This window comes from Styela clava, chromosome 10 (genome assembly GCF_964204865.1).
Source record: "Styela clava chromosome 10, kaStyClav1.hap1.2, whole genome shotgun sequence".
In the NCBI taxonomy this organism is placed as follows: Eukaryota; Metazoa; Chordata; class Ascidiacea; order Stolidobranchia; family Styelidae; genus Styela; species Styela clava.
Window position 1 is genome coordinate 12,056,646 of NC_135259.1, and position 13,757 is coordinate 12,070,402.

General features: G+C 35.2%; 1 protein-coding gene across 5 annotated transcripts in view; it reads right to left on the reverse strand.

Moving 5' to 3' along the window:
- Nucleotides 1-7,363: 7,363 nt before the first annotated feature.
- The window catches only part of LOC120337253 (unconventional myosin-VI-like), a 50,809-nt gene continuing 44,415 nt past the window's right edge, over nucleotides 7,364-13,757 (reverse strand). For 2 of the 5 annotated variants that reach the window (XR_013478036.1, XR_013478037.1), the window contains one exon: nucleotides 12,268-12,350. Coding sequence is in view for 3 of the 5 variants with exons in the window: in XM_078116711.1 (XP_077972837.1) it covers nucleotides 7,960-8,067; nucleotides 8,615-8,709; nucleotides 10,740-10,955; nucleotides 11,394-11,537; nucleotides 12,268-12,350 (646 nt within the window). In the remaining 2 variants the exon portion in view is untranslated. Of the gene's footprint in view, nucleotides 8,068-8,614; nucleotides 8,710-10,739; nucleotides 10,956-11,393; nucleotides 11,538-12,267; nucleotides 12,351-13,757 lie in introns of those variants that run through there. The other 3 variants (XM_078116711.1, XM_078116713.1, XM_078116710.1) reach the window with 3 other exon arrangements.

A 13,757-nucleotide genomic window follows, 5' to 3' on the forward strand; every position in this document is an offset into this window, starting at 1 on the left:
AAGATGGCGCACAACCTGATAATCCTAATCTGGTATGCATACTATGCTTAGGTTGTGCCATCTGGTACACATACTTGGGGAGCACCCGGAACACATTCTCAAATTTTGAAGGCTGAAAATGAGCTCTTTATAACGCTTGTCAATCCTGTCTAGGTTCTGCTCTAATTAAATATCCAACTTTCTCCAAGCTAGATCCTTGTTTTATCTAATTTTGCTTATATGTATGATATGATATGCAGTCTCATTATTAATTGTCTGCATAACAGTTAATTAATTAGTCAATCAAGACCATAACAAATATTTCTCCTCTCGTTCATTGAGATTATCTGTACCTAAACTTGAGTGTAAATGGGCATGTCCATATCGACAGTAAATATATGGGGTGGAAAGGCCTATGTCCATCATATTGGAAATTAGGCCTGTTCTTAACTTCTGAAAATTATTATATTCCAAAGTCCAGCTAAAATTCAATTCAAGACCACCATCTTGTAGAATGTAGAGCATGGCTCAAGACCCCAAAATATTGAAAAGAGTGAATTTCTCGAAATGTGACTTAGGCCCCTTCTGTTCTTATCCGGCGATATGTAAACGAAAATGCATTGAATCAATTTTGCGCTCAGTATTGTTGTCCCCTCCAACTTATTAGAAGTGTCTTTTTCTGAGGAATCCGATGGTGAAGTTTCAGATTGCGCTTCGTTTTGGTTTATTGCGCAGTGCCAAATTGCCGATATGGAGACCCAGACTGTGACGTTTTAAGCTTTTCTTCGTTACTATGGATATTTCCCCGAAGCTTGATCCCAGTGAAATTCTCCCCTAAAATTTTTAAAATTAAAACATTCAACCACCTGCCTCGTGCCTGATATGTACAAAAGAATTGCTAGAATCCTAGGCTCCGAAGGATGGGGCTTTCTTCCCCATCAAGTCCATGCATCTGAAAAATTACTGGCAAACAACTAGTAACCGGACGAAAGGTCATGATTCGCCACGTGATTGAGCATATTTACTCTCCCCCAGGATAAATATGTAAACCCTATAGATTATAGATGGCGATAAAACGCCATTGCCACATAACATCGTCTGCTGAGCACATGTTTTGTATAATTTCTAAGGACACATGAGGATAACAAATCATGCTCAATTCATAACGAGCATTTTCAATATGGCGTTTTTTAAATAACTCTTCATTCTTCCCTATTACTAAAACTTATAGCCTAATGAGAGGTCATTAATTTGCACAATTTGAAACCATTGGGTGCTTCTACAATGAATGAAAGACATTTCGAAAAGGTCCAAACGGAGTTTCCACACGCAACCAGTATTTTTTCCGCTTCTCACTTTACCCTGGAATACAATTTCTTTTTTTTAGCATGGTGAAAGGATAAACTACTGATTACAGTAGCAAGACTGGAAATATATGAACTTAAAAATGATATCATATTTCCAACACACCTATATAGGAAAATTTATGGCTTAAAGGCCAGGTATTCCTAAAACGCCATTTGAACTATTGGGTGTAAAATGAGGCTTGGTAGAGTGTGGCGCAGCTGTACATGTTCAATCTGCTTCTGATAAGATCTTGCTCCTAATTATAAGGAGAAAACCTGTTTTAGATTCTTCTTCTTTTCGAAGTCATTAAAAACGTTTCATTCTGATGAACAGTGCCAATCTTCATATCAATAACAACACTCAGATATTTAATCGTACATTAATTTTTATTAGTCACTAACATTTGAAGAAATTTCACCACAAAATCAAAGATAAACAGAAATCAGACGATTTTAAATTGTACTAAAAGCCTACAACAGAGGTTCAAATGCTGGCAAAACACAAAACTACAGATTACAGAAAATTCAATACCAATCGAGAAAAAATGCAAGTAATACGACATTTTTTTCTGATATTTTCAATTTATGAATAATATTAAAATATTTCCATTTTTTTATGGATATTCAAATGTAGTATGAACTTTGCTATGATTAAAATAAATTGTTACATCTCATAGATATTATTTTTCATAAATGATATATTGGATACCGTAAACGAGCATAAAGTATTTGAAAAGGGATTCAACCAAGGCAACAGCATAGGTATAAGAATACGAAATTTTGACAATACCGGTACACCTCTTCATCTTCATTCTAAATTTCCTTTACAAAAACAAATCATTTTTTCAATCCAATCATTTGATGTGAATTAAATACTAAATACAATATATCAGGATTTTAAATACTACAGTTTTGAAAATATACCTACAAGGAATTGGCAATTTGAAAAATCATACATACACAATTAATAATAGGCAATAAGATTGAAAAGTGCTAAATCATTGAATAATCAATATATATAACTGATAGTGCTAATTTAACTAACTAATCACATTAAACAGTCAAGACTAATTGAAGACATACTATACAAAAAGGCGATTAATTTGACGTATCGCAAGACAGAAAAAAACATGAAAGAATCATTTCATCGCCGACCGAAAACCGATATGTAATTCATGATACGCAGATAAATATTATGTTACTGATATAATACAGTGATCACAATTTTAAAAACATTTTGCATAAAATATGTCACAATGAACAATTTTGCCCAAAATTATACTAATGTTGGCAATAGAATATCTTTTGAAAGAAAAGTACGTAGATAATCACGAATGTAAAATATCTGCTAGAGTAAGATGACCATAATTAAGTCACATATGATAAATTTGCACTTGGAATTATACTAAAATCCAGCGGCGGCGCGTCAATAGGGCCAACCGGGGCAATGCCCGGTTGTTTATTCGGTATAATAAAAAATATTCGAAAAATACCTCAATATCGGTTGCACAGACTGTCTACACTAGCCATATTCTCCCGACATGGTTCATTTTTCGCTCGCAAAGCCTTCGCCGAACGTCGACGGGGCGACGCCGATTTTGCCCCGGTTGCTCATTGTCTATCGTATTCTCTCTTTTATCTTCCACTCGCCGCGTTTGTCTCGTTTGTTTTCTGTTTCTTTTACTAAATCATCGGGGCCGATCGGGGCTAGCCCCGAAATTATGACGACACAATGCCGACGTTTCTTACAACAACGTGTTGACATATTCACGCATTCCTTCTCGTTCGTTGCTTGCTTGAAGAGTTGATAGCTTCCTCGCCTTCGTCTTTGTCGCTTGTTTCGCTATTTGAATCAGTAAGAGACCTTTAGTCCATTTGCTTTCGATTTTCCACATTCCTTTTGAGCTTCTCACTTCTTTCCGGCTTCGCATTTCTTAGCCTTAGACCTCATAATGAATAAGGTTGATGCACTACTTCGCACTCCGTTTTCGCAGCTGCCGCTGGAACAAAAATTAGAGGTACAACGTCTTGGGCCTTATCAACCAAAAAATTGTTCACTGGAACAATCCCATGACGGAAGAAAGCGTCGGCGTACATTCTGCGCAGAAACTTGGTATAAAAAACACGAATGGTTGTGTTACAGCGAGGACAAAAATGCACTTTTTTGTTTTTATTGCCTACTTTTTGCTACCGCCCGTGACTCACGTTGGTGTAAATTTGGTTTTAGAGATCTTAAACATCTTTCCGAGCGTGCCAGGGATCATCAATCTTCTATGGAGCATCTGGACAATGCAGTAAAATACCGAACATTCGGAAATGTTAATATTGCAGCACAGTTGGATGAAGGACGCGCGGTTTCTATTCGTCGGCACAACCAAAACGTCGAGAAAAACCGCCATATTCTCGGTAGATTGATAGATGTTTTGAAGTTCATTGGTTGTCACGAGCTGTCCCTCCGTGGGCACGGTGAACGGGCTGGCTCTTCTAATAGAGGGGTATTTTTGGATATGGTGGAATACACCGCATCCCTAGATACAGTATTGAGAGATCATCTTGATGCCGCAACTGTTTCGAAAGGGACATCTAAGGATATCCAAAATGATTTGCTCGACTAAATGTATAAAATTTATTTACAACATTTGGCTCTGGAAATTGAGAATTGCCAGTTCCTTTCGATTCAGTCTGACGAGACAACTGACATCACGTGCGTTTCCCAACTGGCTGTGATTTTTCGGTTTGTGAAAGATGGTAAATGGTCTGAGCTCATTGAGTGTTTCAATGGCATTCAGAGATTCATGTGAGGGAGTCGACAGGTCTAAAGCGTCTGCTAGAAGATGGTGAGTTTTCCCCATTTTTTCTCGCTTTTTTCTCCACAATATTCTATCACGTGGATGTATTATACGGCGCATTGCAGTCAAGGCTAATGGATGGAGCGTCTGTGCAGTCGTGTATTTCAGACTTCTGCGATGCTGTATCTCGTATCCGGGAAACAATAAAATACGACGACACATGGAGTGCTTCTTTACGCCGCGGGCAAACAACGCAGCGTTTTATTTTGTCTGCAATTTCTCATCCATTCGTTGGCTACTGTCTCCAAATTTTACCCCTTGATAAACGTGGGTAAATTGGAAAATGAATTGCGATGTATATACACCAATCAAACTTTTTTGAACATCACATCAACTTGCGCGCTCTATGGGTTCCTCATAGATAACACTCTAGTAACTACCTTTGCGGCGTCTGCAAAATTTCTGGACATCATTTTGACGACGCCTATTTCTTCCACCGACGCAGAGCGAACATTCAGCACGCTGAAGCGTATTAAAACGTATCTCAGAAACACAATGAAGCAAGATAGATTAAATTCCTTGGCTGTTTTATCCATTCACAGAAACGTTATTTCTGGGATGCATGACTTTAATCAGCGCGTTATTGAGCATTTTGCTTCCAAGAAACCGCGGCGTGTTGCATATATGTTCAAGCAGTAGAAGTCTAGCAGCATATATATCTATGAGTGAGCGACGCATGTCCTTATCTTTGCATTACCTTTCCTTTCTTCATAGTAACGTTTTAAACCCTATTTTAGGTTTTGTCTGCTTTCCCGAAGTTTCTGTTAATATGTCATTGTATTTATCTGGGTAAATATTGCCTTTCCTTTTGAAAGAGGTTTCAAAATAAACTATGTCTATATTTATTAATCCCTTGACTTGGACCGGTTTTAAAGACACTTTCTTATCGTTAAAAATTGTCGCTTTTGCCGATTGGTTGTTACCGATGGAATGGTTTTTATACTCATAAAATGATGGGAGAACTTACAGCGCTCATCCTGTCCCCGTAGATGGGGGTGACTTGGTCCCGCAGTAGCTTGCCCCGGTTGTCAAAATGACCACGCGCCGCCACTGCTAAAATCATTGTACTACGCTAATTACAGGTTGATTATAGAAGCAGCATGAAGATATAAACTTGGCACTGGTTTTATTATTTCACCACCAATGAATGAGACAATTTTAAGTCAGGGGTGTGCAACCTTTTTTACAGGAGGGCCAGATATAAGTAACTGAGTGAAGCGTCGGGCCGCACCTAGGAACTCTACCTACGAAAGGCTGTGGATACAAAAAATCCAACCTACATATTCTTCTCGTAAATATATTGCTTCGTCTAACATAAGATTTTCTAAATACGAAAGGCCAAAAACCGAAAATCTAAAAAATGCGTGTAGTACTATCAGTCTATTTCAGGTTAATATAAATGCAGTGCTTGAATAAGGGATGTCGTCCGTCGAATATCGTTTTTCGTGTTTATATAAAATCCCGAATATGGAGCACATACCCTAGCGTCTCCGTACATGTTTTGATTTAAAACATGTTACAGTTGTTTTCATTACCACAGCTTATGGCGACCTACTTAACTTTAATTTAATTTTCTTTTGTTTTTTTATGACATAACACAGAACACAGCAATGTCTAATCATCGCAAAAATACCGCGTTTCCTTGAAAATAAGACCTGGCCTGAAAATAAGATAATGATTTGAATTTTTAAAATGATTTTCATTAAACCCTACCCTTAAAATAAATTTTAAAATGTGTGGGAGAGGAAAGGTTCATTGGCCTGAAGTAAGGTGAATATCACACCACTATTGAAGATTGTGTGATGTCACAATCACAATTATGATATTTGTCACTTGATTTTTGTATAGGAAATACAAATAAAAACAATGGATGTCGGTTTTTATATAATGTTTAGTAAAAAATCTTGTGATTTTCTACAATGTAATTTTATTTTCGATTTATGAACGCAAAAGACCTCTTCCAAAAAAAACATAGTGTTATTCTTCAAATAAAATAAATCTAAATCCTGTCTAAATTTTGGGGAAACACGGTAAGAAGTTCTATACAGTGTACCAAACTGCTATGTGTAAAAAAAGCCACATGGTCATTTTTTGAAGAGCAAATTTTTGTTCCTTTGAGAAGATCGTAAAATGGAAACTTTCACAGATTAGAATTTAAATTCAATTCAATTTAAGATTTACGTATTCGAGTCGCCACCGATCCTAATAACCAGTATAATTAATAAAAGCTTTCTACATCTTTTCACGACCCACTAAGATTCCTTTTGCTACCCACCAGTGGGTCGCGACCCATAGTTTGGGTAGAGTTTCTACTGTAGATGCAAGCATAAAAATTGTTTCATTTTGTGTTTGATCTTATGACATTGTTAGAAGTCCTTGAAGAAATGTTGAGTTAAAACGCATAAATTTCTAAAGAAAATGGCTTCCCGAATTTTGTGTCACACCGGCTTTAAACGAATTCAATGAGAAATTAGTTTTTATATCATTGTGTATTTTTCAACATGATTTTGCTAGCTAGTTTTGTCAATATGACATTGGTACTCATATACTGGTATGAGCTTTGTGATGTAAATAGATTGGAATCGCTCGCACGTGCCAGATTAACTGAACTAAAAATTCGTTTTGCGGGCACACTATTCAAAATTGACACTTCTCCGTGGGCCACCCAATTTTTGTTTGCGGGTCACATTTGGCCCGCGGGTCGCAGTTTGCACACCCCCCGTTTTAAGTGATAAAATAGCGTAACATGTACCATACTATATAGGGTAAACCACCTGAAGCTAGTGATAGCGAGGAAGACAATTTTCCCACACTAATGTATATCACTGGTCTGTATTCATATATATATATATATAGGTTACTTTTTATGCTTTTCTTAGAACAAGGCTCTGTGCACAGTCAGTCACTGGTATCTGACGACACGTGGGGAGGAACTCTTATTCAAAAGTACCAGAATATTTCCGGTTTGAATTTGCCTACTCAATTTATTACACTCTGAGTGAAGTGGAGGGAATCGTATTTGAACCAGAGATGTACATATTCAAGGAATAACTTATATAGATAAGATATTATATATTATATAGATAGGTAGACCTCAAATTGCCTGTGGGGGACAAATGTAAATAGACCGTATACTGCAATAGCATCCAATTTAATTTTTTAAATCAGAAATTCATATTACCAATGAATAGGAAAAGTAATCCTACTCACAAAACAAAATAGAAACTAGAAAAGTTTTACAAAATCATAATTACGTTGCTTTTGACATAATTGCCATTCAATTGAGCAAAGATATTATGGTGATAAAACTAAACCATCTCTAAATTTAATACACTATAGCTTTATGATAATAATGAAGTGAGTTATATAGACATCAGGAAATTGCTGTTCGGGTTACATTAACGAGAGGGTGTGAACGTTTTAGGCAATCGTGTACCCGTATCATATGATTAGAATTTTAAAAAAAAATAGTTTACCGAGGAAATTTAATTTATTCATGAGTAATGACATTTCAATTTTTTTTTTCAAGAGTACAAATAATTAAAATAATATTTTTTAATACAGTTTACCAATAATTGTTACAAAATCACCATCACATAAATTTTTCACCAGAAAAGATTCAATTTATATTATTTTTTTGAAAAATGAAATACAAAACAATACGAAAATGGTTTTAAACATAAGGTGCCTAGTTCACCAAAACAATGAGGGTACAGTGCACAGAAACTGTAAATTGACCAATATTTTAATGTCCTGTATGGCATGAACAACATGTCCAGCTGTTCTTATCTGCTAGCAGCCTGTTGCATCATAGCAGTGGCATATGTGGGTCTGGCTTGTTTATTTGCTATAGCACGAAGCAAATACTCTCTTCCTCCACTTGAAGCCCATACCTGACAACAACATACAGAATTTACAAACTGTTCGAGTACGATGATTTGCAATAATAATAAAAAACTTAAAGTCTTAAAAAGAGGAGAAAGAGAAAATAAAATACCATTTGTTTATTTCTTTGACTTCAAAGTAAAAATAGTTATTATTAATAATTGGTGTTGTGATAATGCACAAAAATAACTGGCTAATAAACTGTCTGGAGAAGGTATCGTGTCTAAAAGCTTTGAATTCTGGATATGATCGAGGTGGCACAAGTTATGAGTTGCGTACATCCTCGCATATAAGCCTATCTTGTATATAACCCGACCCCTTGAAATGATGAAATTATAAAATTCCTGTATAATCCAACCCTACAAATCGTAACGCATCGTATTTACTAGGAAAACAGACTTTTGAGACTTTATCTATCATTTCCTAACAACGATCTGAAAAGAGCACGGGTTCATAGTGGTACTATTAATAGTATGACCAAAAGAAATTGATCTTACAAAAGTGATTATCTTGAAGTATTTTAGAATGAATTTAGTTTCCAAATTTTTCACTAACTTGTTCAAACTCGTGCTGTAGTATTTCAGCCCCTTTCTTTCTTGCTAAGCCAGTTTCTTCAAGAGTTAATTCACAAATCCGAATGTCATCCTTGCCTGAAAAATGATAATAAAATTTATGACTAACATAATGTTTTTCACTCAAGAATCAATAGAATAACAGAATTGATTGTAAATGTGAGCACAGACATATGTTGCTCTCTACCTAAAGAAATAGCCATATATTTTACATGTAAACATATGTAGAACACATATCAAGCATGATGAATTGACTATGACATCACAGTTAGTTTTTCCATTTGCTATGATAAGGCCAAATTTAATGTTGTTTGACATTATTGAACCGGAAATATAAAAAACACATTTATATTATTGTAACAATTCATAGTTTGGATTATGGAGATGGGTAATATAAAATAATATACTATTCTAGAATACTTAAATCGAATCCACATTACCTGTTCTATTTTCATCGTTATTCAAAAGTGGGAATTCTCCCATTATATTGATGGATTACAATTTTAAATAGGCAGAATTGATTGGATTTTATTTATTACCAAACCGGACAATGGAATCTATGAATTTTAACAAATTACTTTTTGCCTTGAATTGTTCAAAATTTATGGGATCCCTTAGTTACCTTAGTACTTTTATGTTAAAATATATAGCGCATTAATACAATTTGATACTAAATTGCAAAATACAAATATTAGGTATGGGATGACATTAAATTATTCTTATGCTAATGTTAGAGCGCCAAAAACACACAGGCCAGGCTTAGGCCACTGCAATTTATGCGGCCACAACGGGTGCCACACTTGTTAGGGCGCGTTAAATAATGGTGTAAAATAAATTTAACGACTATCAATTATATTCAGGTACATCAGCGTGTTTATTTTCTGGGAGCAAGACTCGTAAAATAACGTCTATAGCAAATCATTTCTCTTGCAAAGTCTTAATTTTCATTTAATATCGTTATATATCTACCCATACTTGGCGATACGCTTTTATAATGTCCATCAACTGTCGTCACCACATGTGGCAACTTTTTTAATTTATCATCGACTAAAATACAGCCCGACACTCGATCAAACGTGTGTCGAGCATGAATGATAAAAACATATTCATCGGCGACTTAAATTCCGAAAAACGTGTATTTTATTAAAAGTGCAAAATAAATGTAACAAAACGTCTTGTTTTGCAATATAAATTCCGATTTTCTGAAATGGGGTGTAATAAAAAATTAAATTTGATCTAAATTACGGTAATCGCAAATAATGTTTTAACATTTAACGTCTGGAACACAGCACTATCCGAGAGAACTCGAAGGCCACGGTAAGTCATTTCATTTAAAATAAAGAACGTTTCACATATTCCAAAAGTTTAAGATTTTGCAATCGGGTAATCGGAAAATCACCAGTAAGTCGGCAGTCAGTGCCTATATTATTATTATTACAAGCGAACTATATACTATAAATGTATAACGCACCAAAGGTGCAGCGCCGTCCTGGTGTCATGAATATGCCAGCTGACATTAGGGTGTTTGATGTCTGCCGCATTTGCGGTTCTATGCGAGAAAATGCGAGTACAATAAAACGAGAGAAATTTTGTTGCGAGTTAAAACGCTCATCACTGATTAATACTTAGAAATCCGAAATATAAAAATTGACGCACGGCGCAAACCGATTCCTTTTATCGGATCCTCCGCATTCGGTATTCTAATTTGCCCATCCCTAACTTAGATACTTCAAAAAGAAGTTTAAAAAAAAATAAATCCGAATTTTGTGTGTAATTTTAATTCTTTGGCGGATCGTAGTTTACCCGTCCCTGGCTTAGAGCGGCGATTCACAACAGAAGGTCCATAAACTCTGACGGGTCAGCAGGAAAGTTTTGGAATTCCGTACAAAGCACTTTATAGGTGAACTTTGATCGTATACTGGTTTAATTTACAGGAGTACATAACTTTAAAGCAATCATGAGAAAGCCGTTTAAAAGTTGACCAGCAGTGGTCCAGAGGTAAGCGCACATATGGTCCCACTATTTGGGGGTAACAGTAAAATACCTCAGTTTGAAACCCAATGTCCGACACTACTCTTAGGATTTAGAAAATAGAAATCTCAACCAACCAGCAACCAAGAGAAGTGGAAGTGTATCAGGATGTAATTCCATTTGTCGAGCGATATATGGTCCATCGAAATGTACAAACCACCATCCTTTTTTACGCATGGTTGCATCTACACCACGATCAGCAGGTCGAATGAACGGAATACGGAAATAACGCTGAGCTTTCATTTCAGCTTGTGGTATCTTTGGAAGGGGTCTCTGTTGAACCATATGAGCAGCTAAAACAAGACAACACCATCGTTAGCATTTTTAAAAAACATAAATTTTGGTTGCATAGGGACGAATTCGCAAATGCTCTTTTTTAAGAAAGAATTTTCAAATTTATTTCAGAAAAGAAAAGTCGATAAAATAATAAACTACAACTTTTCTCCTTATCCTATATATTCACTCTATCAACTCGTTATGTTTGGGAATGACAGATTAATATAGATACAAACATTACAGGTAAATTAACATGATTGAAAGTAGTATTAACCATCCCTAGGAGTGGCGCAATGGATTTTAGCCCAGATAATTCGAAAACACTTTCATCTATCGAAAATAATAATACTAATGAAATTATTTATATTTAAGCTTTGTTTTAAATTTTATCTAAAAAGTACGTCCAAATGAAAGCCTTTAGAATTTCAATATTGTGAATATCTACTCTATATTACCGTGTTGAGTAATTTCAGTGGGTGCTCGTTCCTCTTGCTTATCCTGATTTCCTTGATTTCTTGCTTTATTTGTATTTTTCCACTTATGATAGACTTTTAATCTTCGATGAAACTCAGCACGACATGCTTCCAACAGTGCAACGTCTAGAATAAAAATTGAAAAAAACATAATAACTAGGGATGCTAGAAAGAAACGATAAAACTAGAAAAGTGGTATGGATGTAATCTGCAAGCATAAATTAAGCTTTTTTTCTTCAATTTATCCTGAGAAAGAAAAGCCTATGAGTTTTATTTCAATGCCGAGCTGCAGTCTCTAGTCTCAGCTGAATAATCAATATGGATTAGAAATTGCATGGATGTAGGTTGAATAACAAGAGAGCGATGCTCAAATATATGGACACGGAGGCCAAAACAAAGTCGTAAGGGTATGCAATCTTACACAGTAAAAGACCGGTATTGCAGACTTCACCTGAAAACCAGAACTAATGCAAACACGATACTGCCACAATGATGACGTCTTTGCACACAAATAACAAATCCCACAGAGCTCGCAGAAATTTTTACAAACAAATAAAAGTAATAGCCTTCTGGCGAAATATACAATCTTCAACCGCTGAAAATTTCAAATCAATTGGTCCATTAGTATACAAGAAATGCGATTTTTTTACAACAAGAAGAGGAAAAGAAATACTAGCAACAAGATGATTAGTAACAATAATAACAAAACGTTCCATATGTTCCCTTCGTTCAAGAGCAGACGGAAGATTATTTGAACCTGCGTACTTCATACTGAGTAACCAGATGCAAAATGGAGGCATAATTCTAACGCTTCACGATCACAATTAACATTGCAAAAAAGTATTGGGACATGTACCTGTTGATGTATTAATGGTATCTCTAAGATCAGCATATTTCCATTTTGTCAAGTCAATTTTCTTTCCACTGGAGGATATGACCCTGGTCAAATATAAAAAAAACAATTATTCGACCATAATTGAAATCAACAAAACAGACAAATTTTTTGATCTAAAGAATGCATATTCTTCCATGATTAAATATCATGTAAGATCCCTTATGACGTGTTGGATAGAGTCCTCACATATGGTTTTGACGGTAAATTTAAATTGCGAATGAGACATAATCAAGTCCAAAGTAAGTTTTGTATAGCATTCAAATAAGCATTCAATAAGTAACCAAGTCCAGATGATAAAGATTTGGAAGGTTTCTAATGCTTTTTGTCGGTTCCCAATTCTTTATTTTGGATATTTACATTCACGTATTTTCAACGTGTTTTTTCAATAAAACATACTTTCGCCTTACTACATCTTATTTGTAGCTTATTGTTTTTGAGGTGGGGCACGAGACTTGAAAAGTTTGAGAACATCTGAGCTAGATGATAGTTTTTCATCCTTGGTAATCAAATTAAGATCTGATGTTACAACAATGGTCATTTGATGATGACGAGACGGTGCTCATCATGCAGGCATTTTGGCTCACAAGGTAAAAAAAGACAAAATGCTATTGATTATTATTAAAATAATCTATAAAATCATTTCATGCAGAGAATAATAAATATTTAATAACATAGATCAGCAGTTCCCAAACTGTGCGTCACAACATAGATATTTTCAATTGTGTTGGAAATATCAAACCAAGGGTGTGCAACATTTTTTTCCCAGTGGGCCATATAACCAAGTAACCAACTTCAGACATCTTGTTGGGCCACGAAAAAAATTAGTTTTTTCCATGTACATAACCAATTAAAAAATTCTCACAATGCAAAATTTTTCATTTATTTAACATTTTAGTAGAACACTTGAAATCTGAGTTCTTGCATTGTTTGTTAACAACAGCTTTTATTGAAGTTGTAGCAACCTGACTGACTAAATACATTAGCGACAACCAGAGCGTCTCAGAAAAAGGCAAAAGGAGAGAATGCGGCTTTTGCTTAAAAGTAATAAAGGCATCGGGCAAAACGGTGATAGATTTAACCCAGCGGCAAGATAAACATAAACTGTCAGATTAGGATTTTATGCTTGATGGGGCAAATCTAAACATTGACAAGGTCCACACTATATTTCTTGCGCTACCTGTTGCACACCCCTGTAATAAACCCTCAAACCAAGAGTGGAATACGACAGGACATATCTAACATTTAGTTCTAGTGTGATCGCTTATGTATAGAATTAATTAAATGTCTTTCCTGTCGTAATTTGATGTTAATTATAAAGCCAAGCTTTTCTTTTCAAAGCATCACAATTTGTATTACAGAAAGAATATGCATCCAAGTTTAAAAAGTGTAAAAACCTCCAAGAGTATAAACAGAAAAATCAAATAAAAAAGACATCTTTTTAAACTGGAAAA